Here is a 24,704-nt window from a genome sequence, read left to right as displayed (position 1 = left end):
TTTTGAGTCTTCCTATAAGAACTTGATTTTTTCCCCAGAGTTATCTTCGTACTTTATTTTTTTTTCACTTTAAACTTTTTATTTTGTACTGGGGTATAGCTGATTAACAATGTTGTGGTAGTTGCAGGTGAACATATGAGCACTTCAAATAAAACTTCTTTTAAACTTTGTAATTCTAGATTTGAATTGGAAATACCAGTGTATATCACAAAGTAGTCTTAGATAAAACATCTGTATTTCCTTTTGTTTATTGAAAAGACATAAAAACAGTAATGAGCTGTCTCAAAATAAAATTCTCCACTACATGAAACCAATGGTCTTTAGAGAAATAGCTGATTCCAATTTTTAAAAAATTTATATATTTATTTTAATTTTTGAGTAAGAAATGCATGAGGGCTTAGAACATCTTTGTACCAGAAAGCAAGAAAATGTAACAAGGACTATTAGAATTGTATCAGAGGACTTAGTGGCCAACTTAAAGAGGCTCCTACCAGCCAAAGATGGGACAACTGAGCATCAAAAAAAAATAAATAAATGCAATGGAGTGAAACATACCAACCACGTTTTTTTAAAGTATGACTTCATAATGATACTAAAAGACTCATCTGGTGACCTTTGGCAGACGGTGGAGAACTCACTATTCTGAAAGCAGGTTTAGAAAAGGGAAGGTAGGGGATGAATGAAGACTCTATTCTGCCTTTCCCGTATGAACTCTGTATCTGGGGATCAAATAGGTGAGGCAGATTTTTTCTTTATGGGAATCTTCTAATTAATACTCATATAAGTAAGAGTGGCCATTTGAATATCACCATTTTATAACTCCAGTGAAATAATGTGTTAGTCGCAGACTCTCAGTAGGTGCTAGAATTCCCGCAGTGAAAAGCTGGTTGGGTACTTCATAATGAATGGAGGAGAAGCCAGCACTGTGCTGGCACTGACTTGTCTGACAAGGGCCAATTGCTACATGTTCAGGAACACTGCAGACCAGCTAATGTGTTGGTAGCTTAAAACCAGCTACAGGAGGAATATTTATACTATGGAAATTGGGATAAATCAAGTTCCTCCCTTCAAACATGCCCCAAGTTAGTAGTTAAACATTTACCAGCACACCACTGTGTAGGGTCAACAATATGTACATACAGTGATCAATTTTGATATTGTTAAAAGAGAGACAACAAGATATTATAGACTTCTGATAAAAGCATAAAACACCAAAGGAAGTATTCCTGACAAAAAACAGACTCAAATATGATCAAACCTTAAAATATAACTACCAGTTATAGAAACTAGAGGGGACAGAGAACCATACTACATAATACCACATGGATACAAACGGCAAAAGTCCAGAATACAGAAACACTAGAGGATAAAAGGTCCAGTTTCCAAAGTAAACAAATTGCAAGGGGAAAGAAGGAAGGAGGATGGAAAGGTAACCTACAGATTAAGAAACTGAAAAGACAAATCAGCTAAATGCAATATTTGATCCTTGTCTGAATTCTGATTTGAACCAACCAAGTGCAATATAAATGACAAAATGGGAAAACTGGAACATTAGCTAAATAGTTTGAAATTAAGGTATAAGTGTTAATTTTTCATGTGTGATATGGTATTATCATTACTTTTTTAAAATAGTTATCTTTTAGTGATACAAACTAGCATATTAATATTTACACAGATGAAATAACATTGTGGTACACGAGGAAGTAGATGGGGTATACATGAAACAAGACTGTTCATGAGTTGATAATCTTTAAAGTTGGGCGATTCGTTAAAGTTGGGAATTCATTATAGTATTATCTCTTGCACTTATTTAAAAAATTCCCTATCGTGAAAAGCTTTAAACCAGCAAAAAGGACTTGCACTGGTGTTTATGAAACTTTTATTTCTCAAATGTTCTTACTCTGAATTACATATTCTTGGTTTTTTTTTAAGTTCTTATTTTAATGCAGGGATTCTCTTTGAGAGAGATTTCTAGAGTTTACTCTTTAAATTGGCAAAGCAGGCACAATAATCTTACATTCTGGTTTTCAAACTTTAATGCACATCAGAATCACCTGGAGGGATTGTCAAAACATAGGGTTAGCTTCCATCTCCAGAGTGTCTGATTCATAGGTTTGAGATGGGACTTCTAATGAGTTTCCAGGTGATGTTGATGCTACTACTTCAGGAAGCACACTGAGAACTGATTGAAAGGTCTAGTTGGTACTAGGTTGCCTGGAAATGTACAGAATAAATACATGCATAGATAAAATAAATCAGTGTCTTCTCCCATGAAGTTTTCTCTCAGACTTATCTTTATCTATATGTAAACTATATGTGTAAATACAAATATCTATATGTAAACTATATAAACTTATACATAAACTTATCTATATGTAAACTATATGTAAATCTGTATGTAAAAGGACAGAATTTTCTCATTGATGAATAAGGGGACTAGGTTCCCTATTTTAGTATTCAGTAGACTAATTTCTTAGAATTATATTCACATAGACAGAAAACAGATCAGTGGTTGCCTTAAATGGGGGTAGAAGGAAAGCAGTTGCAAAAGGACATAAGAAGACTTTCGAGGGAGACAGATGGTATTGATTGTAGGAATGGTTTCAAGGATGTGCAAGTCAAAACTCACCAAACTGTACTCTTAAATAGATGGGTTTTAAATATAAATTACATCTCAAAAATGTAAGAAATATGAAACATATAAAAATATATGTTATTTCACATTTTTACTAAGGATTCAACTAAGCAGGCAGGAATGTTTTGAGGCAAGTGAACTATGGTTTCTTCCTTATAAAACAAGCAATCCAAAGATTTGGGAGTTCTACCTTCCTACAAGGAGCAGGTCTCCTGTGGTTGCTCTCACTTCTTCCCCGTGACTGTAAAGATAGGGAACAATTTATTCTATGTGTACTTATATCTTCAAGTCGTTTTAAAATAAGCCAACTTCTAATATGAAAGACATTAAGGAGAGCATGCCCTCCTTCCACATCCTACCCATGAGTTTCTTCTTCCTTCTAAGCAGATGGGTGGCACTGCCAAGTGCCTTCTCCTGTTTCCTCATCTATGAACTGGGGATAAAACTTACATCATGGAACATTGCTACATGGATTTAGTAAAAAAAAAAAAAAAAATCCTAAGTGTCTTAGAAAAAGAAGCTCAGTAAATAGCTCCTTCCTGCTCAAAATCCTTCTCTGAGACACACATATAAAAAAGATGAGACTAATTACATGTGTTTTCTGAAGGATTACTTGGCAATCTTCAAACTAAGACTTAACATTAAAAGATCAGCTTCAAACTGTCATCAAACCATAGTGTGGTAGAGATTGACAGGTTTTTTTTCAAGAAACTAATTTTTCAGCACAGTCTATCACCTAACGCGGTTCAGTGTATTGATAAAACTGCTCTATTTTGGTAATGATGATCACTTTCTACTCTGGCAGTTCTGCTGAATTAAATGCCCCACAAGCTGAATCACAAAAGGGATAGGCAGGCAGTCACTGCACACCCTATCAATGCCCACTCCTCCCCAAAAAGATCTCTTTGATGCCTTGAAAATTCTCTATGCTAGGCTTTCAAAATAGTAAAAATAATTTTTTTTACTCTGTGTACTTATATCTTCAAGTCATTTTAAAATAAGCCAACTTCTAATGTGAAAGACATTAAGGAGAGCATCCCCTCCTTCCACATCCTACCCGTGAGTACAGCAGTCAAAGGTGTGGACACATAAATACATGTTTTCTGACTTATTCTCTTTAGATATCTTGGGGAAATTCTGGTCAAAGTTGGAAGAAAGCACAAGAATGATTCCCTGGGATTAAAAGAGAGGGAACTGTAGTTGGTAGTTGCACACTCATGTTCTCTGCCCAGTTTTCAGTCTAACAGCAGAATTGCTCCTGAGTGGATATGTTCAGAAGATATTAAATCCAGTGTATTCAAAATTTTTTACTTAGTTTCATCTTAATCAACTGACTAAGAAAAAAAAAATCAAAGTTCAATGTGGCTACTAAGCATTTACATATCAAGTTCAAAATTACTAACTTACCTGAACGATTACTTCTATGTTATGTGTCTTTTTACTGTAGTTTTTCGGGTTCCACTTTAGTATGAAAATAGGACCAGACAAATGACTAGCTTGCCCTAAATGAACTCCATCAATCTTAACTGCAACTGAAGTAATGGAGGATAAGGAAAAGGCCAAGACTCTAAAATGAAAGCATAAATGCATGGTTTTAGGTATTTGCCATTGTTTCTATAAAGAAGAATAACCCTGTTATAACCTGAAAAGATGTAAGTACAGTAAACCTTCTGTTGGTTGGTCTTCAGGTTCCTGAGATGTGGAACCTGTGGATTCAACCAACCATGGATTGAAAATATTCAAAAAAGAAAAATTTCACAAAGCTTGCATTTGCCTTGCACCAGCAACTATTTACACAGAAGTTCCATTGTATTAGGTATTATTAAGTAGTCTGTTATTGTTCAGTCACTAAGTTGTATCCAACTCTTTTGCAACCCCATGGGATATAGCCCAGCAGATCCTTTGTCCATGGGATTTCCCAGGCAAAAATACTGGAGTGGGTTGCCATTTCCTTCTCCAGGGGATCTTCCCAACCCAGGGATTGCACACGCATCTCCAGCATTGCAGGCAGATTCTTTACCACTGAGCCACCAGAAAAGTCCATAGGTAATCTAGGTAAGATTTGAAGTCTAGGTTATAGGCAAATACTACACCATATTACATAAGGGACTTGAGCATCTGAAGACTCTGGTATTTGCAGGGGGTCCTGGAATCAGTCTCGCAGAGATACTGAAGGGCAACTGTAAAATAGACCATTACACTCTGCAACTGTTCATATGACACTATTCATATGATCTGATTTCTTTTTAAACGGTGGCTTCTGGAGTTGTATAACTCAGCAAACCTGAAAAGGTGAGAAATTAGAAACTACTCTAAATCTAAATCTGATATCCAGCTCCTATCAAGAAACTTAACTGAGAGATATACGTTCCACTTACCTAGTAATCAAAAGAAATAAAACAGCTTGGTACCCTTTTTTTCCAGAATAATGAGTAAATATTTTTAAAAGTACAGTATCCAATAATGATAAGAGTTCTGTGAAATCTGCACTCCTATTTCTTGGTAACATTATAAATTAGTTACAGTTTCCAAATAAGGAAAGGAGTATATCAAAGCTGTATATTGTCACCCTGCTTACTTAACTTATACGCAGAGTACATCATGAGAAACACTGGGCTGGAAGAAGCACAGCTGGAATCAAGATTGCAAGGAGAAATATCAATAACCTAAGATATCCAGATGACACCACCCTTATGGCAGAAAATGAAGAAGAACTAATAAAGACTTGATGAAAGTGAAAGAGGAGAGTGAAAAAGTTGGCTTAAAACTCAACATTCAGAAAACTAAGATCATGACATCTAGTCCCATCACTTCAAGGCAAATAAATGGGGAAACAATGGAAACAGTGACAGACTTTATTTTTGGGGGCTCCAAAATCACTGCAGATGGTAACTGCAGCCATGAAATTAAAAGACGCTTGCTTCTTGGAAGAAAAGCTATGACCAACGTAGATAGCATATTAAAAAGCAGAGACATTACTTTGCCAACCAAGGTCTGTCTAGTCAAGGCTATGGTTTTTTCAGTATTCATGTATGGATGTGAGTTGGACTATAAAGAAAGCTGAGTGACAAAGAATTGATGCTTTTGAACTGTGTTGTTGGAGAAGACTCTTGAGAGTCCCTTGGACTGCAAGGAAGTCCAACCAGTCCATCCTAAAGGAAATCAGTCCTGAATATTCATTGGAAGGACTGATGCTGAAGCTGAAACTGCAATCCTTTGGCCACCTGATGGGAAGAGTTGACTCATTTGAAAAGACCCTGATGCTGGGAGGGATTGGGGGCAGGAGGAGAAGGGGGTGACAGAGGATAAGATGGCTGAATGGCATCACAGACTCAATGGGCATGAGTCTGATTAAACTCCGGGAGTTGGTGATGGACAGGGAGGCCTGGCATACTGCAGTCATGGGGTTGCAAATAGTTGGACATGACTGAGCGAGTGAACTGAACTGAACTGACATCTCCAGACAAGTTCTGGATTTAAAAACCAGCTCCATATTGGATGTCACCAGTTATTTCAAGGCTTGTGAAGTGCCCCTTGCCTCATTTGTGCTTCTTCAAGTGACAGTTAAAATTCACTGTAATAAATCCCAAATACCTTCCTAATCACCCACTAGAGTAAACTGCTGGTCCATTTTTCTCTCCCAGTACTGAGGTATTAAAATTTCATCTTCTCTTCCATCTACAGGTCATTCAGCAGAGGAATTGATGCTACTGGAACGGTCCATAGCCTTCACACTTCAACGTGTATAAGAATCACCTGGAGTTTAACATAACCTTCAGGTTCCCGGGCCCTCCTCACAAGTCTATCCCAGGCCAGGCACTGTGCCAGCAGATTTTACATGCAAAATGTGAGGGAGACATTATTCTTTTCAAGTGATAAAACAGAAACTTACAGACATGAAGAGAATAGATTTTGCCATAATTCAGCTAGGTGTTTTATCTTTCAAGAGATTAGGATAGCCCTAGTGAAAATTATACCTAATCTGAGTATGGCTTCTAGCTAATGTTTAACTGTAATGTTTTCCCTCTTTGCTCTGGTCAACATTATAACATCATTTTTTTTTTTAGCTGATTTCTTAAATAATGTCACCTAAAGCACTATGGACATGAGTTTGAGTGAACTCCGGGATTTGGTGATGGACAGGGAGGCCTGGCGTGCTGTGATTCATGGGGTCACAAAGAGTCGGACACGACTGAGCGACTGAGCTGAACTGAACTGAAAGCACTATACTTGATCAACAGCTCAATTTAATAAAGAAACACTTAATGTTAGCTCCTGAGAGACAAGATTAATTAATCTTTGCCCTCAAGGATTTCACCGTCTAGCCAGCCACCCTGATCAGACCATAGTCCTAGGGGCAAAAATCTACTCAAGGGCAGAATTTCAGACTGATTCATTTTTATCTAATGAAGTAATTATGTTGTCATCCGAGGCTGATATTGATGTACAATCTTGGCCAAAGTGCTTTCTGTAGGGAGGAGAGAGAAGGATGTGTTCTTCCGTTCGGCACTCTGATCCCTTCAGCACTGGCCTCTTTTCTCCAAGCTGTCTGCACATTGGCCCAGAGTCACAAGGTGGCAGGATAAGCCTCATCATTTCTCATCCAAATCAACTGAAGCCATAGGCTTTTAAGAGCATGCTCGCTCCGCCCATACCTCTCAAACACATGCTGGGAGATATTTAGAGCAAATATTATCCAGATTAGTTTTACCTCGAGTAACTTGTTTCCCTCTACCACCCACCCATCAGTTCTACTCTGCTTTCAGTGCTAACTCAAGGACATTCCAAGGTTATACTTTGGAGTACCCCTGGAGCATCTGGGATTTCATCCTGCGTTTCAAAACCTTTTCATGTCCTACTCATTGATCTGTTTGCATAAAAAGTCTGTTAATTTTGCCATTTTAATGGCTATCTAGCTGCTTTAATATGAATGTCTTGGTATTACAATAGCTTGTATATTTCCAAATCAGTCCGAGATTCTTTTTCTTTTAGTATAAAATGAGCTGTAGCGCAGAATCTGTTCTTCCATGAAGCCATATCTCTCCAGGACTTCCCTGTAGCTCAAATGGTAAAAAATCTGTCTGCAATGCAGGAAACCAGGGTTCAATACCTGGGTTGGGATGATCCTCTGGAGAAGAGAATGGCAATCCACTCCAGTATTCTTGCCTGGAGAATCCCATGGACACTCAAGGAGCTAGGTCCCGGCGCCGCGCCCTGCCGGGAGCTGCCTGTTGATCGCGGTGCTCACCGGGGCCACGGCGCCGCCCTGCTCGCCGGCCCCGCTCTTCCGGGCAGACGCACTGACGGCCCACACTGCCCGCTCCGGGATGGGCGCACGCACGGTATTCTGAAGTCTCAGGAAGCTGGCCCAGTTAAATGTTCATGGCCCAGGAGAAAGGCATATAAGAAACCATGGCACTCCCTTTTCAAAAAGAGCTGGAGAAATACAAGAACATTGATGAAGATGAGCTTCTTGGCAAACTCTCAGAAGAGAAACTGAAACAGTTGGAAAATGTTCTTGATGACCTAGATCCCGAGAGTGCACTGCTGCCAGCTGGATTTCGACAGAAAGACCAAACACAGAAAGCAGCCACAGGCCCGTTTGACCGCGAGCATCTCCTTATGTACCTGGAGAAGGAGGCTTTGGAACAGAAAGACAGGGAAGACTTTGTGCCCTTCACTGGAGAAAAGAAAGGGAGAGTCTTTATCCCCAAAGAAAAGCCAGTGGAAACTCATAAAGAAGAAAAGGTGACCCTGGACCCAGAACTGGAAGAAGCTTTGGCCAGCGCCTCCGACACTGAACTCTATGACCTTGCAGCTGTTCTTGGAGTACACAATTTGCTCAACCATCCCAAGTTTGATGAAGAAACAACCAACACAAAAGGCGGCAAAGGGCCTGTGAGAAATGTGGTCAAAGGTGAAAAGGTCAAGCCAGTATTTGAGGAACCACCCAATCCCACAAATGTGGAAGTAAGTCTACAGCAGATGAAAGCCAATGATCCCAACTTGCAAGAAGTCAACCTCAACAATATTAAGGACATTCCAATCCCAACCCTGAATGAATTTGCAAAGGCTCTGGAGACCAACACTCCCGTGAAAAAGTTCAGTCTGGCCGCAACCCGCAGCAATGACCCTGTGGCAATTGCCTTTGCAGATATGCTAAAAGTAAACAAGACCTTGAAAAGTCTAAACATAGAATCCAATTTCATCACTGGTGCTGGGATCCTGGCCCTGGTAGAGGCACTAAAGGAAAATGACACCTTGATCGAGATCAAGATCGACAACCAGAGACAGCAGTTGGGAACAGCTGTGGAGATGGAAATTGCCCAGATGCTGGAGGAGAATTCCAGGATCCTCAAGTTTGGATATCAGTTTACCAAGCAAGGACCACGAACAAGAGTGGCAGCTGCCATCACAAAGAATAATGACCTGGGTAATGCAGGCATAATATGTGCTGTTAGTAATTACAAGAGCAGGATAACCATTCATTTCTCCACTTCAGATATAACATCTCACAGATAACCATTCCATTGGCCTTTGGTGTGAGCCCTTCATCAGAAGTATATTATTACATGGTCATAGGAATCCACATCATCTTTACAGTGTTTTTATCGTGGCATTCTTTCAAGAGAAATTTTTTTTCCCAAGCAGCCTTTGATTTTTGTTTAGTTTCCTTTGTGTATTTACTTCTGCTTTACTTACTTCTTATGCGTAATCACCCTCTGTTGTTAATCTACACCATAAAGTGGACACAGTGACATGGAAATTTCCAGTTCACTTATGTTTGACTCCCAACTGTGCTTTTGTACTTGGGTTTAAGTATGGTTATGTCTGATACTTTGGTGAGTTACATATGAAATGACCTAATAGAGCTATGTTTTTTAATGGTTAAAAAAAAAAAAAAAGGAGCTAAGTGGGCTACAGTCCATGGGGTTGCAAAGAGTTGGACATGACTTAGCGACTAACACATGCGCGCCTGCGCACGCACACACACACACCCATCTCTCCAAGTCATGGGAAAGTCAGCCTTTCTGAGAAAGTTTTTGTTTTCCTCAGAAGTTTCAACACTTTTTCAACTCCAAGGTTAGAAACTACATTTTTCTATTATTCTTCAAGTGTTCTTGCATTTTTCTCTTTCCTTTCGCTTCTACCCTTCTCTGTGTTATCGTCTAAAAACTGCTGGCGTGGAAAGAGGCTCAGTGACATCTCTGGTGAGCTCATTGTCTTCTATTATGCTTAATTTTGTAGGTATCTGGCCCCAGACAGTAAAACTCCAAGAGTACTATAACCACATAACCTTAGTGTACCAGAATAATTCTGAGCTCATCCACTGCCAAGTAAGACAAATTATTTCAGTGCAATGGCAAAACAAAACAAAAATAAACAAGCGAAAAAACCTCCCTGAACATTCTTTCAGGACTCAGGAGCCATTAATTATAATAACTAAGAATTCCTGAAGAAAATGAGATCCTGACTGGGTTTCTGAATTTGGCTGCTGGGTAGAAACTAGGACCGAGAAACAATTAGAATGAAATGGCACACCTGCAGTGGAGCCAGCTTTCCCAGATACTCTATTTAGGTAAGAATAGGTCTGGAAGCATCACAGGCTTGATTACGGGTCAGGTCTCTTTAAGCGGTACTGCTCAAGACACTTGGAGCCTTCCCTTTCACCCTGTCTTTTCTGGGATAATGTATGTGGCTCTGAAATCTTTTATGTTCCCTTCTGTAATCTAGAAGAGGGGAGAGAAGATGCTCAGCGCATATCCTGTGTCGTTTAGTAACTGTCTTACAGCAGTAATTTATCATCTTTTGAAATGAGATTTGGTTTTTACCACCCTGCTATTATCCTTCCCTGATCCCTCCAAATACGTTGTAACAAACTGTGTGTGTACCTTCCTTTTGAGAGTATCAATTGCACCCACCTTTGAGGTAACTCTTTGTATTTTGCTGCTGCTGCTGCTCCTGCTGCTAAGTCGCTTCAATCATGTCCATTTTGGTTGCTTTCAAACTTTGTCAATTTTGAATAAAAATGCTAAAAACATCTGTGTGCAGGTTTTTGTGGGCATAAGTTTCAGCTCTTTTGTGTAATTACTGAGGAGAACACTTGCTGGGTTGTATGGTAAGAGCGTGTTTAGTTTTGCAACAAGCTGCCAATTCTTTCCAAAGTGGCTGGACCATGTTTCATTCATACTTGCAATGAATTAGAGTTTTTGTTCCACATTCTTGTGAGCATTTGGTGTTGTCAGTGTTCCAAATTTTGCACATTCTAATAGGTGTGGTCATGTATGGATGTGAGAGTTGGACTGTGAAGAAAGCTGATCGCCAAAGAATTGATGCTTTTGAACTGTGGTGCTGGAGAAGACTCTTGAGAGTCCCTTGGCTGCAAGGAGATCCAACCAGTCCATTCTAAAGGAGATCAATCCTGTGTGTTCATTGGAAGGACTGATGCTAAAGCTGAAACTCCAATACTTTGGCCACCTCATGAGACAAGTTGACTCACTGGAAAAGAGTCTGATGCTAGAGGGATTGGGGGTAGGACGAGACGGGGACAACAGAGAATGAGATGGCTGGATGGCATCACCGACTCGATGGACTTGAGTTTGAGTGATTTCCGGGAGTTGATGATGGACAGGGAGGCCTGGCATGCTGTGATTCATGGGGTCACAAAGAGTCGGACACGACTGAGCAACTGAACTGAACTGAACTGAATAGGTGTGTAGTGGTATCTCATAGTTCTTTTAATTTGCAGTTCCTTGATGACATATCATATGGAACATCTCTTTTTATACAAGTCTTACTTTTTAAATTAAAGTATAATTTATTTTTAATATTAGTTTCATGAGTTAGCCTAGTGATTCAGTGTTTTGAGTCATTAAGATTCAAAAATATTTAATATTATAAATAAAATTGATCAATTTTATTTAAAATATTATATTAGTTTCATGATACAATTTTTACAGATTGTACTTTATTAAAGTTATTACCAGCTAATGGCTCTAATTTCCTGTAGTATATATACAGTACATCCTTGTTGCTTATCTATTTTATACATACTCTTAATCCCATATCACAAACTGGACCTTTCCCCTTCCCTTTCTTCACTGTTACCCACTGGATCTGTGAATTTGTTTCTGTTTTGCTATATACTTTTGTATTATTTTTCAGTTTCACCTATAATTGATGGCATGTTGCATTTGTTTTTTTCTAACTTATTTCATTAAGCATGGTATTCTTTTGGTCCATCCATTTTGCTATAAATGACAGAATTTCATTCTTTTTTATGGCTGAGTAAATTCCGTTGTGTATATACAACATAGCTTCTTTTTACATTCATCTGTTGATAGTCTCAACAGGCTCATTAAAAACATTTGTCAGAATTCAATATCCATTTATGGTAAAAATTCTCAACCAAGTGGTATAGAGGAAGCACACCTCAACATAATAACCCATATATGCCAAACCCACAGCTAACATCATACTCAACAGTGAAAAGCTGAAAGATTTTCCTCTCTGATGAGAAATAAAACAAGGATACCACTCTCACCACTAATTCAATATAGCACCAGAAATCCTAGCCAGAGTGACTGAGCAAGGAAAAAAATAGTCACCCAAATCAGAAAGAAAGAAGGAAACTGTCACTATTTGCAGATGACATGATGCTATAAGAAAACAACCCTAAAGACTTCACCAAAAAACTGTTAGAACTAACAAAGGAATTCAGTAAGTCACAGGATAGAGATCGTGGCATTTCTGTATACTAAGAGTGAAGTATCTGAAAGAGAAATTAAGAAAATAATCCCATTTGCCATTGCATTAAAAATCATTAATGTCTAACTAAAGTTATTTGTCTGTTTCCTTGAAGTGAAGACAAATGCTACACTCTGGCAAGAGGAACTCCTTCGAACTCAGATCTTTTCTATCAGTCAATATATCTCAGTGGAAAATCACCAGCTTACAGTATTAATCCCCAAGTCAACCTATGATCTCTATTACATGTGTATTATTAGTTGCTTCAGCGTAGTAATGCAAAGTAGACTTCTATCTTCTTTTTAGAAACCAATTATGTATAAAGGGACTGATAGGTTTAGACATAACAAATCTCACTTACTTGATAGTAACTTTGGGGGCTTCCCAGGTGGTGGAGTAGTAAAGAATCCACCTGCCACATGCAGGAGATACCAGAGACATGGGTTGAATCCCTGGGTCAGGAGGAAATGACAACCCACTCTAATATTCTTGCCTGAAAAATTCTATGAACAGAGGAGGCTGGTGGGCTACAGTTCATGAAGTCACAAAGAGTTAGACACAACTGAGTGAGCACACAACTTCAAAGTTGAATTCACTTGTTAAAACATATTTTTTCTTAAATAAGACTACTGCATTTTGTGGTGAGTGGTAGTAAGGTGATAATTGGCCCTCAGTACAGTAGCTTAATAAAACAATGAATTTGGAGACAAATACATCACGTCATTTTTGTAGGCTTACTGTTTATTTGTTTTTGTTTTTTAATTGGACTACAGTTGCTTACAATGTTGTATTAGTTTCTGCTGTATAATGAAGTAAATCAGCCACATGTACATATGTTCCCTCCCTCTTGGAACTCTCTCCCACCTCACCCTCCATCCTTCCCATCTAGATCAACACAGAACACTGAGCTGAACTTCCCACACTATACAGTGTGTTCTCACTAGCCATCTATTTTACACATGACTTATTAAGGTGAGTTACATTTGAGAGATAAAATGTAGCTCTCATTTGTATTTTATTAACATGTCCAATCCCAAGACTTTCATTAGGGCAGCCTTCATCTTCTTGTTCCTGAGGCTATATATTAGAGGATTGCATAAAGGTGTTATCACAGAATAAAATAAGGTAATGAATTTTTGCATTTTCACTGGGTGTCCTGATCCAGGACTAACATACATCACCATAACAGAGCCAAAAAACAGAATTACCACAGCCAGATGAGAAGCACAAGTAGAGAAAGCCTTGCGTTTGCTGGCTACTGAGGGCATCCTTACCACATTCAGAATCACCAGTGCATAGGAGCAAAGGATGAAGAGAAATGTGCCGATCATGAAAATAACATTAAAAGTAGAGTAAATGAGTTGTGTGGTGGTGTCTTCAGAACAAGACAGATCATCAATGGGACAGGATCACATATAAAGTGGTCGATGATATTTGGGTTGCAAAAGGGCAACCGTGAAACGAGAACAACTGGGGTTACGAAGAGAATGAACCCCCCAGACCACCCAAAGATGACGAGGCTAGTGTAGAGCTCTTTCGTCATGATGCGTGGGTAATGCAGAGGTTGGCAGATGGCAAGATACCTGTCAAAGGCCATGATGCAAAGGTAGAAGCCCTCATCACACCCGAAAGAGAAGAAGAAGTAGAACTGTGCAAAACAACTCACAAAGGAGATGGACTTGCTTGAGGACAAGAAGTTGGCCAACATATTAGGGACGGTTGTGGTGACATAACATATTTCCAGGAAAGAGAAGTTCCCCAAGAAGATGTACATGGGGGTGTGAAGGCGCTGATCCCACTGCACAGCACAGACAATGGCTGTGTTTCCCATCAGGGCCAGGATATAGGCTGCTGAGAAGAGCCCGAAGTAGAGGAGCTGCATTTCTGGGCTTGAGGGAAAGCCCAGGAGGATAAAGTGGGTAACAGAGTGGGTGGTTTCTCTGCTGGACACATTCATTAGGCTGGAAGACCTGGAGATGACAGTGGTTTGTGCTTTAATGGAGTGCGCTGATTCTTCCTGAAAAAAAAAAAAAAATTTCTTTACCTTGCATTTCATAAAATTGCAAACAAAATTTTAGCAACAAAACTGTGGCTTTCATGGCTCAGCACTGAACATATATTACTTTAAAAATTCACAGTAAGAGAAGAGGGAAAACACGAAACAGGGAAACATTTTTACTTTTCTAAACTTAACTAGATACTAGGAATGTATGTAATTCTGATAATTTACCTATGTTAGTGTGTTCTTTCATCTGTTTACCTATAGTAATGATATTACATGTCTATGCATATGACGTTTTTCTAATGTGCCTGTGTTTGGTATCCATGGTCAACTTAGATTCTATATATAAGTGATATCACACAGTGTTTGATTTCTTTGACTGATTTCACTAAGCAGAATGTTCTCTAGGTCCATTCACATTGTTGCAAATGGCAGATATGGAAGCAAGTCAAGTGTTCATCAACAGATGAATGGATAAAGAAGATGTAGTATACACCCACACACACATATATATACCACATATATTATTGTATCAGTAATATTCCATTGTAATAGAATATTCAGTTCAGTTCAGTTCAGTCGCTCAGTCGTGTCTGACTCTTTGCGACCCCATGAATCACAGCACGCCAGGCTTCCCTGTCCATCACCAACTCCCGGAGTTCACTCAAACTCATGTCCATAGAGTCAGTGATGCCATCCAGCCATCTCTTTCTCTGTCGTCCCCGTCTCCTCCCACCCCTAATCCCTCCTAGCATCAGAGTCTTTTCCAGTGAGTCAACTCGTCGCACTCAGCCTCAAAAATATCTATTAACATGTTCATTGTGTCAGGTAGGCTTTTAAGTGCTGGAGGAACAGCTGCAGACATGACAGATCTTGAGCTTCTAGAGCTTATAATCAAGAGATTACTATAAACTTTTAATATATTTTTTGCAAAATTTTGATTTGTTTTCCACTATTGGAAATATTTTTGCATTTTACAAAGAATATTTAATAAATCAAGGAATCTTTTTCGAGGTGGGAATCCAAGACTTTGAGTCAGGGAGGCCTTTGCTATATTTCTGTGTAGGAAGGTAATATCTGGATTCCTAAGTCAGACCACATAGAAGACTGACTCTTATTTGATGATTGAGATGGCACCTAAATTGAAAGGACTATTTATAGATCCTCAATGCCCTTTGGATTGTATAAATCTGGATGTAGTAAATTAAGCCAGCTAAATATGTGACGGTGCTATCTAAAATAGTCTGTTAATACTTTTAAAGAAAGAACCCACTATTTACACAAGGCTTCTTAGGAAACACATCTTCTAATAACTTGTTTGAAAGATATTTATGTATTTGAATGGATTATCTCTCTGTCTTTTAGAAATTTCTAAATCCTTTTTACTCAGGATCCTAGTATCAGCCACCTCTGTTAATTTATTTTACGTACAGAAAAGTCATTGACAAAGGATTCATTTTAAATCATTACTGATACTTACCTTTTTGTTTTGGAATATTTCCTGGGGACAGTAATTGTCCAGTGACAGATTTAGAATAAATCTTGTATGTACAGCAAAGACTCATACATGTGAAAAATTGTTACTTCAAAAAGAATTAATACATGTTAAACCAGGGCTCATTAATCTAATGGAAGTGAGAAACAATATATGAGCTTGGAAAAGAATAAATCTCTGAGATGAAATACTTGCTGTATTTCCTCTACTACCAAACAACAGAAATCATCCAAATAAATTCTTCTCCAACAATTTATGAGTTAATATGAACAACAACAACTGCATCTTCATTTGAAATCTTAAGCCTCTTTGCTTATATCTCTTATTCACCCTTTAGAGAAAGAAAGAAGTGAAACTTAGAGCTTAAGATTCTAGGATTTAAGTAAACAAGAAGGAACATATATTATTTAGGTTTTTTTGGGGGGGTGGGTTAGCATTTTGCCCTCATGAAATATTTAGTTTTCTCAAAGAAGAAAATGCTTCCTATTAAATTATTTTTGAAAACTATGGAGCACATGTGGCTCACGTGATATGGTTTCCACTCACGTTTTGGCTGAATGCTGAGAAGAGTTCAGGGATGGAAGATTAAATATTACTCCATGGAGCAAAAGGCATGTGAGGGACTTTCAAGAAACTGGATGATCCAGTCTGTATTCTTTTAAGAGTTGCAAAGGGTGAACCCTGTAAGATATTTTTTCTTGAGTTTCAAGGCACATGTTTGTGGTTAAGACAAAAGCATAGATGATGGAAATATATATGCATACTTCCTTGCAACATAATCTTTGGGGATTTGGGGTTTTCTCTCTTAATGATCTATTAGATTTGTTTAAAAGAGGAGACAATTTTGAATTTTCACTTATATATAATCAAATGCCAAGTCCTAGTATTCTCCAAAGAATAGTGAAGATGTGGAAATCGATTTTATTTATTTATTTTCATTCTCTAGTATTCATGTATAGTTGAAGTTTCCTGGGGAATAATTAAGTAATAATTGGAATTGTCATAATAGCTACAATAGGAAACTTTACCAGTGGGTTCCTGATACCAACTTTGAAGAAGAAGAAACCATTCTTCTTGTCCATCAGATATCTGTTCTTGTGTAGCTTGTTAGAGATATTTAAGCTGCTTTTTTTTAGAGTAAAAAGAGTTGACAACTCAAATTCGTAGAAGTATTTGAGGCCAAAAATTTTTTTTCAGTTTTTTCTGTAAGGTGTTATGGAAAAATTCGATGAACTTCTTGGCCAAAGTGAGAGAATGGTGATTGCTGGGAACTGGGGAATGAAGGAAATGCGGGGAGGTTGGCCAAAGGGTGCAAACTTCCAGCTATAACGTGAATAAATTCAACTGTACAGCATGGTGGCTATAGTTAAACTATATTACATACTTGAAAGTTGCTAAGGAAGTACATCTTGCATCTGCTAATGTAGTATATTAATTAATTTTCGTAAGTTCAACTCTCCTTGAATTCATGGGATAAATTCTGCTTAGTCATGTGTATAAGCCTTTTAATATGCTACTGAATTCAGTTTTCTAGTATTTGTTGAGAATTTTGTGTCTATATTCATGAGGATATTGGTCTGTAGTTTTCTTATCTTGTCATATCTTTTCCCGGCTTTGGTATTTGGATAGGACTAGCCTTTTGAATAAGCCACTCCATTACTCTTACCTAGAAAATCCCATGGATGGAGGAGCCTGGTAGGCTGCAGTCCGTGGGGTCGCTAAGGGTCGGACACGACTGAGCGACTTCACTTTCACTTTTCACTTTCCACTTTCACACATTGGAGAAGGAAATGGCAACCCACTCCAGTGTTCTTGCCTGGAGAATCCCAGGGACGGGGAGCCTGGTGGGCTTCCGTCTATGGGGTCACACAGAGTCGGACACGACTGAAGTGACTTAGCAGCAGCAGCAGCAGCAGCCTTTTGAATAAGAGAAGGCAATGGCAGCCCACTGCAGTACTCTTGCCTGGAAAATCCCATGGATGGAGGAGCCTGGTAGGCTGCAATCCATGGGGTGGCTAGGAGTCCAACACGACTGAGCGACTTCACTTTCACTTTTCACTTTCATGCATTGGAGAAGGAAATGGCAACCCACTCCAGTGTTCTTGCCTGGAGAATCCCAGGGGCGGGGGATCCTGGTGTGCTGCTGTCTATGGGGTCTCACGGAGTCGGACACAACTGAAGCGACTTAGAAACAGCAGCAGCAGCCTTTTGAATGAATTCAGTTCAGTTCAGTTCAGTTCAGTCGCTCAGTCGTGTCCGACTCTCCGTGACCCCATGAATCACAGCACGCCAGGCCTCCCTGTCCATCACCAACTCCCGGAGTTCACTCAAACTCATGTCCACAGAGTCGGTGATGCCATCCAGCCATCTCATTCTCCGTCGTCCCCTTCTCCTCCCGCCCCCAACCTTTCCCAGCATCAGAGTCTTTTCCAGTGAGTCAACTCGTCGCATGAGGTGGCCAAAGTATTGCAGTTTCAGCTTTAGCATCAGTCCCTCCAATGAACATCCAGGATTGATCTTCTCTAGAATGGACTGGTTGGATCTCCTTGCAGTATAAGGGACTCTCAAGAGTCTTCTCCAACACCACAGTTCAAAAGCATCGATCCTTTGGCAGTCAGCCTTCTTCACAGTCCAACTCTCACATCCATACATGACCACGGGAAAAACCATTGCCTTGACTAGACGGACCTTGGTTGGCAAAGTAATGTCTCTGCTTTTTAATATACTATCAAGATTGGTCATAACTTTCCTTCCAAGGAGCAAGCGTCTTTTAATTTCATGGCTGCAATCAGCATCTGCAGTGATTTTGGAGCCCAAAAAAACAAAGTCTGACACTGTTTCCACTGTTTTTCCATCTATTTGAATGAATTAGGAAATGTTTATTCCAATGTCAGCACAAAGTCTCTCAATTCTGTTGATATTTTCTTTATTGTTTCTTTATAAATCACTTATGATTCTTAACACTTTTTTCTGCTTTTTCTTTAAAGCCAAATGAAATGTTGTTCTAAACAGTTTATAATTATTAACTCACATTGATCCTATAAACTGTTGTTAGTAGTTTCAGAATCAATAATATTTATTTGTGCTGAATCTGTTAAAGACAATCTCAGGCACATTGTGGTATGGCTTGAAATTCAAGAGGAAAATTAGGAAGAATTCCTGGATATATTTAGAGAGGCCTGGAAGAATATGGGAAAAGCTAGACACAACTATTAACGAAGCAAAGCTTGTTGAAATACACAAATCGTGCCACTTCCCCATACATAGGGCTGATACAACTCTGAGAATATTGTCTCAGGAAGACAGCTTCAATAGCCTGAGACTCACGGGACTAAATCTCTCTGAAAATACCTCTTCTAGTGCACTCTCATCCCAGAAATAATATCACTGACACCTTTTGCATGTAAAATTTTTAATTAAGTTTCATACCACTGTAGGTATTTGCTTTTTGACTTGTTACTAGACATTTACACTATGTCAGAAAATTATGTGACTAATTTAGAAAATAAAACTAAGAAAGATAGTCAAATATGAAAATATAAAGCAGAGCGACTAAACTGAACTGAATACTGGTAAAATATTCTATCACGTATACCTACTGGGAACTTCCCAAGTAATGATAGTGGTAAAGAACCTGCCTGCCAAAGCAGGAGACATAACAGATTTGTGTTTGATCCCTTGGTGGGGAAGGTCCCCTGGAAGAGGACATGGACATCCGTTCCAGTATTCTTGCCTGGAGAATCCCCATGGACAGAGGAACTTGGCAGGCTATAGTCCATAGGGTCACAAAGAGTCAGACATGACTGAAGCAACTTAGCATGCATGCGCACATACTATAATGGTCTTAACAATTTATTTATTGGTGCATATGTAATTTATTGACAGTTTCAGATATTCTCCAGGAAGACTTCGTATGAGAAAGCTTGAGGAACTGAGATGCAGAAGAGAAACTGTAGATGACAGAAAAGAGAACTGGTTTGAGGAAAGAGCACAAAACCAGGAGGAAATTTTGGTCATAGTTGGGGTACTTATGTGATGAGTCTATAACACTGATGCTATTAAGAGGACACTGGTGACGTCCCCAAGACTACGCATGCAGCAATTGTGTCTTAAGTGAGCTCTAGGTAGCAAGTAAAATTTCTAAGAACATTTATAGGAAATACAAGACTTAACAAATTGTGTATTTGTGTGTTTTACGTAGGCTTTATTTTGTTCTTGAAGTATCAAGTATGCATTCAGTATACTGGTTTTGAACCAGTTTTAGTTTTGGAGATAGAGTCTACCATCGAAATTCTTTCCAGATTTTGCTGCTAAAGGTTTATCAGTGGCTGCTTCAGCCAGCAATGTATTAACTCTGGATCAAAGTCTTAGTTTGTTGGCTCAGCTTCAGTTCCACAAGCAAGATTCCCCCGTTTCATTCTGAGGGAAGAATTCAGTTCAGTTCAGTCCCTCAGTCATGCCTGACTCTTTGGGACTTCTTGGACTGCAGCATGCCAGGCTTTCCTGTTCATCACAAACTCCTGGAGCTTGCTTAAACTCATATCCACCGAGTCAGTGATGCCATTCAACCATCTCATCCTCTGTCGTCCCTTTCCCTCCTGCCTTCAATCTTTCCCAGCATCAGGGTCTTTTCCAATGAGTTGACTCTTCACACCAGGTGGCCAAAGTACTGGAGCTTCAGCTTCAACACCAATCCTTCCAATGAATATTCAGGACTGATTTTCTTTAGGATGGACTGGTTGGATCTCCTTGCAGTCCAAGGGACTCTCAAGAGTCTTCTCCAACAACACAGTTCAAAAGCATCAATTCTTCTGCGCTCAGCTTTCTTTATAGTCCAACTTTCACATCCATGCATGACTGCTGGAAAAAAAAACGTAGCTTTGACTAGATAGGCCTTTGTTGGCAAAGTAATGTCTCTGCTTTCTAATATGTAGTCTAGGTTTGTCATAGCTTTTCTTCCAAGGAACAAGTGTCTTTTGATTTCATGGCTACAGTTACCATCTGCAGTGATTTGGAGCCCAAGAAAATAAAGTCTGTCACTGTTTCCATTGTTTCCCTAAATATTTGCCATGAAGTGATGGGACTGGATGCCTTGATCTTAGATTTTTGAATGTTGAGCTTCAAGCCAGTCTTTCACTCTCATCAAGAGGCTTTTTAGTTCCTCTTCGCTTTCTGCTAGAAGAGTGGTGTCATCTGCATATCTGAGGTTATTGATATTTCTCCCGGCAATCTTGATTTCAGCTTATGCTTCATCCAGCCCAATATTTCATATTATGCACTCTGCATATACATTAAATAAGCAGGGTGACAATATACAGCCTTGACATACTCCTTTCCCAATTCTGAACCAGTCCTTTGTTCCATGTTTGGCTCTAACTGTTGCTTCTTGACCTGCATACAGGTTTCTCAGGAGGCAGGTAAGGTGGTCTGGTATTCCCATCTCTTGAAGAATTTTCCAAAGTTTGCTGTGATCCACACAGTGAAAGGCTTCAGAGTAGTCAATTAAGCAGATGTAGACATTGTTCTGGAATTCTCTTGTTTTTTCTATGATCCAATGGATGTTGTCAATTTAGACATAAAGAATAAGCCTTCTTTAACATTGTTAACTTGAGACTTTTGAATTAACTTTAAAAAGATTTTGGTAAGAAAAATTAACAGCAAGCTTATCATAATAAATTTGTAAAACACTTCAGGAAGCAGAACAAAATCTCCTATCAGTTCAGTTCAGTTCAGTTCAGATGCTCAGTCATGTCTGACTCTTTGTGACCCCATGAATCACAGCACGCCAGGCCTCCCTGTCCATCACCAACTCCCGGAGTTCACTCAAACTCGTGTCCATCGAGTCGGTGATGCCATCCAGCCATCTCATTCTCTGTCGTCCCCTTCTCCTCCTGCCCCCAATCCCTCCTAGCATTAGAGTCTTTTCCAGTGAGTCAACTCGTCGCATGAGGTGGCCAAAGTATTGGAGTTTCAGCGTTAGCATCAGTCCTTCCAATAAACACCCAGAACTGATCTCCTTTAGAATGGACTGGTTGGATCTCCTTGCAGTCCAAGGGACTCTCAAGAGTCTTCTCCAACACCACAGTTCAAAAGCATCAATTCTTCGGCGATCAACTTTCTTCACAGTTCAACTCTCACATCCATACATGACCACTGGAAAAACCATAGCCTTGACTAGACGGACCTTTGTTGGCAAAGTAATGTCTCTGCTTTTTAATATGCTATCTAGGTTGGTCGTAACTTTCCTTCCAAGGAGTAAGTGTCTTTTAATTTCATTAATACCTACTTATTTTAAGAAAAAATGAATAAAACAGAAATATATAAGAAGTTTAAATTATTCACAATTCCATTTCTGGGGCCATTTCAAATTTACATTTCTAATCTTCTCTCTTCTGGAGGTGGTTTACTCACTAAATTGTGTCTGACTCTTGTGACCCTATGGCCTGTAGCCCAGCAGGCTCTTCTGTCCATGGGATTTTCCACCCAAGAATACTGGAGTGGGTTGCTATTTCCTTCTCCAGGGGATCTTTCTGACTCAGGGATTGAACCTGGGTCTCCAGCATTGCAGGGGGATTCTTTACCAACTGAGCTACCTGGGAAGTCCAATCTTCTCTCTTCTACACATTTCCTATGTTAGGTACATATACAACTTTTTCAAAATTGGATTATAGTACATGCAATGGGTAAATTTTTTAAACATTTTTAAATTAGAGTAGAATGTTGGTTTCAGGTGTACAGCAACATGAATCAGTTATATATATACATGTGTCCACTATTTTTTAGATTCTTCTCTCATATAGGTTAATGCAGAATATTGAGTAGAGTTCCCTGTGCTATATGCTGAGCTGTGCTCAGCTGTTTCAGTTGTGCCCAATTCTGAGGCCCCATAGACTGTAACCCACCAGGCTCCTTTGTCCATGGGATTTTCCAGGCAAGGAGACTGGAGTGGGTTGCCATGCCATCCTCCAGGATCTTCCTGACCCAGGGATCAAACCCGCATCTCCTGTGTTTCTAGCATTTCAGTCAGATTCTTTACTGCTGAACCATCAGAGAAGCCCGCCTGTGCTATATAGTAGATCTTTATTAGTTATCTTTGTATAGAGTAGTGCATATATGTTAATATTATGTTACAAGTCTTTCCCCATAAAAGTACATATCCTTCAAGCATGATTTTTAATGGGTTCATGATATTCCATTTTAATCAATGTACTTAAACTATCTTCCTCTTTGGGAACACTTGTAACATCATGCAATTTTCTGGTAATCTTTTAAATTTTTCTTTCTTTAAAAAATTTTGGGGAATTGATCCTATATTTGCATATTTTTAAGATATTATCCATATTTGCCTATTTTAACTTTTTTAGGAGGTCAAGTTGTCCTAGGTTAGAGATCACTGGAAGGCAGTAGAGTGGAGCTAAGCAGCAGCCTCTAAGAGAGGCCCAAGCCTCTGAAGTGGGAGATGGAGTATTTCTGAGATTCAGGTTGCTCAGTAGCAAAACCTGTAACTTTAGAGGCAGCTCCTTAAGTAGCATCTCCAGCTTCACTGAACTTGGGGCATAGCACATCCAGGTCTCCCAGCTCCAACACTTGCAACCTGGGCATCGCAAATAAACATAGACCTTCTGTACCCTCATGATCAGACCAGAAGTGCAAGTGCTCCAGGAGCGGAAGCTGTGGGAGGAATCCCTAGATGAATGGCTAGAGAAGATGAAGGGGCTGCAGCCTCTCAGAGTGAGGTGACGCAGGGTGGACGGTGTCATCTGGATGCAGCGATGTGAGATTCTCCAGGAACAGGAAGGGGTCTCTATAAACTCACTGCAAACTTCTGTCCAGTCCTCCAAGCTGAACAGTGCTATGATGCCAAGGAAAATAGGTCTCCAACATCTCAGGAGAATCCAGTTGCAGATGGCTCAGGTTCTGGGAACCCTGGAGCTGCCTAAGATCCACTCAGGAGGTTCGGTGAGGTGAGGGCAGGAAGGGAGAAGAGTCAGCCTCAGTTTAGTTCCACCTCAGGTTTAGGGTCTCTTCAGCCACCTCAGTCCCTCCAGGTTCTTGGGTAAATTGGAATGATTGTTACCACTCAGCCAGAGCTCCTGGAGTTGAGGGAGAAAAGAGGGGACCCCAGAGCTTGTTGTGGGACAGATCTAGCACCCTCAGGCTGAGCTGAACTGGCCCACTGGGAGCCTTCTGGGCCGTTTATTCTTTGATAGAGTGAGCCTCTGTAGCTGGGGTAGAGCACTCAGGAGCCTGGAAGGAAGTGACTGCAAGCCATTGGCATGACGTCTGAGGTGTTTTAGGGAGCAATAGCTCAGGAAATCCCTGTCCTCTACAGTTTGAATTTGGTTCTTCCCAAGGTTCAAGTATACAAAGCTGGAAGCAGTAGAAATAAGTGGTAATCACACGTCGCTCATCCCAGTCCAAGAAAGATAGAAAGAGACAGGCGACCAGACTGGTGCCCGGAGACCAGATGTCAGTTACCACAGTGAAGACACCCTCCTAAGAGGGATTTAGCTTTTTCAGTAACTCGAGACTTTGGGCAAAGGACGATTTTGTATTGAAAGACACAGACTTTTCCACCTTCCCTTCAGTTCCCCATGAAGACAACATGCTTGGGTGATCACAAAAAGGCTGACTCTGGAAGCACTAAACTACCTTTCCTCAAGCAACACAGTTGTATGCGTCTCAGACTTCAAAGAAAAGTTCAGGGGAGGCATGAGGAGAATTCCTGGGGATATTTGTCCAGGTAACTTGACCTTGCAAAGCCACCAGCCTCATTGTGTCACTCAACATACTCCATGCTGAGTCCTTCTGTCTCCATGGCTATT

At 39.7% G+C, this 24,704-nt stretch overlaps 1 protein-coding gene across 1 annotated transcript; it reads left to right on the top strand.

The window, feature by feature from the left end:
- The first annotated feature begins 8,047 nt into the window (after positions 1-8,047).
- On the top strand, positions 8,048-17,915 carry LOC148776506 (tropomodulin-2-like). The gene is made up of 4 exons (XM_088840192.1): positions 8,048-9,095; positions 9,884-9,972; positions 10,370-10,429; positions 17,817-17,915. Exons 1-4 carry the CDS (start codon positions 8,048-8,050, stop codon positions 17,913-17,915), a joined length of 1,296 nt encoding a protein of 431 aa, XP_088696318.1.
- The last annotated feature ends 6,789 nt before the right edge of the window (positions 17,916-24,704 follow it).

Source organism: Moschus berezovskii, chromosome 9 (assembly GCF_049115385.1).
Source record: "Moschus berezovskii isolate FMDL1 chromosome 9, NW_MosBer_1.0, whole genome shotgun sequence".
Taxonomy (NCBI): Eukaryota; Metazoa; Chordata; class Mammalia; order Artiodactyla; family Moschidae; genus Moschus; species Moschus berezovskii.
Note: the sequence above shows the minus strand (reverse complement) of the source record. Positions and strands in the feature narration are given on the sequence as shown.

Bases quoted from the DNA above. Each gene is read 5' to 3' on its own strand.
- LOC148776506 (XM_088840192.1), top strand. From the start codon at position 8,048: ATGGCACTCCCTTTTCAAAAAGAGCTGGAGAAATACAAGAACATTGAT. The intron at 9,973-10,369 runs GTAAGACAAATT...TCTGTAATCTAG, and splicing joins CTGAGCTCATCCACTGCCAA to AAGAGGGGAGAGAAGATGCT. The intron at 10,430-17,816 runs GTAATTTATCAT...TAAGAGAAGGCA, and splicing joins TTAGTAACTGTCTTACAGCA to ATGGCAGCCCACTGCAGTAC.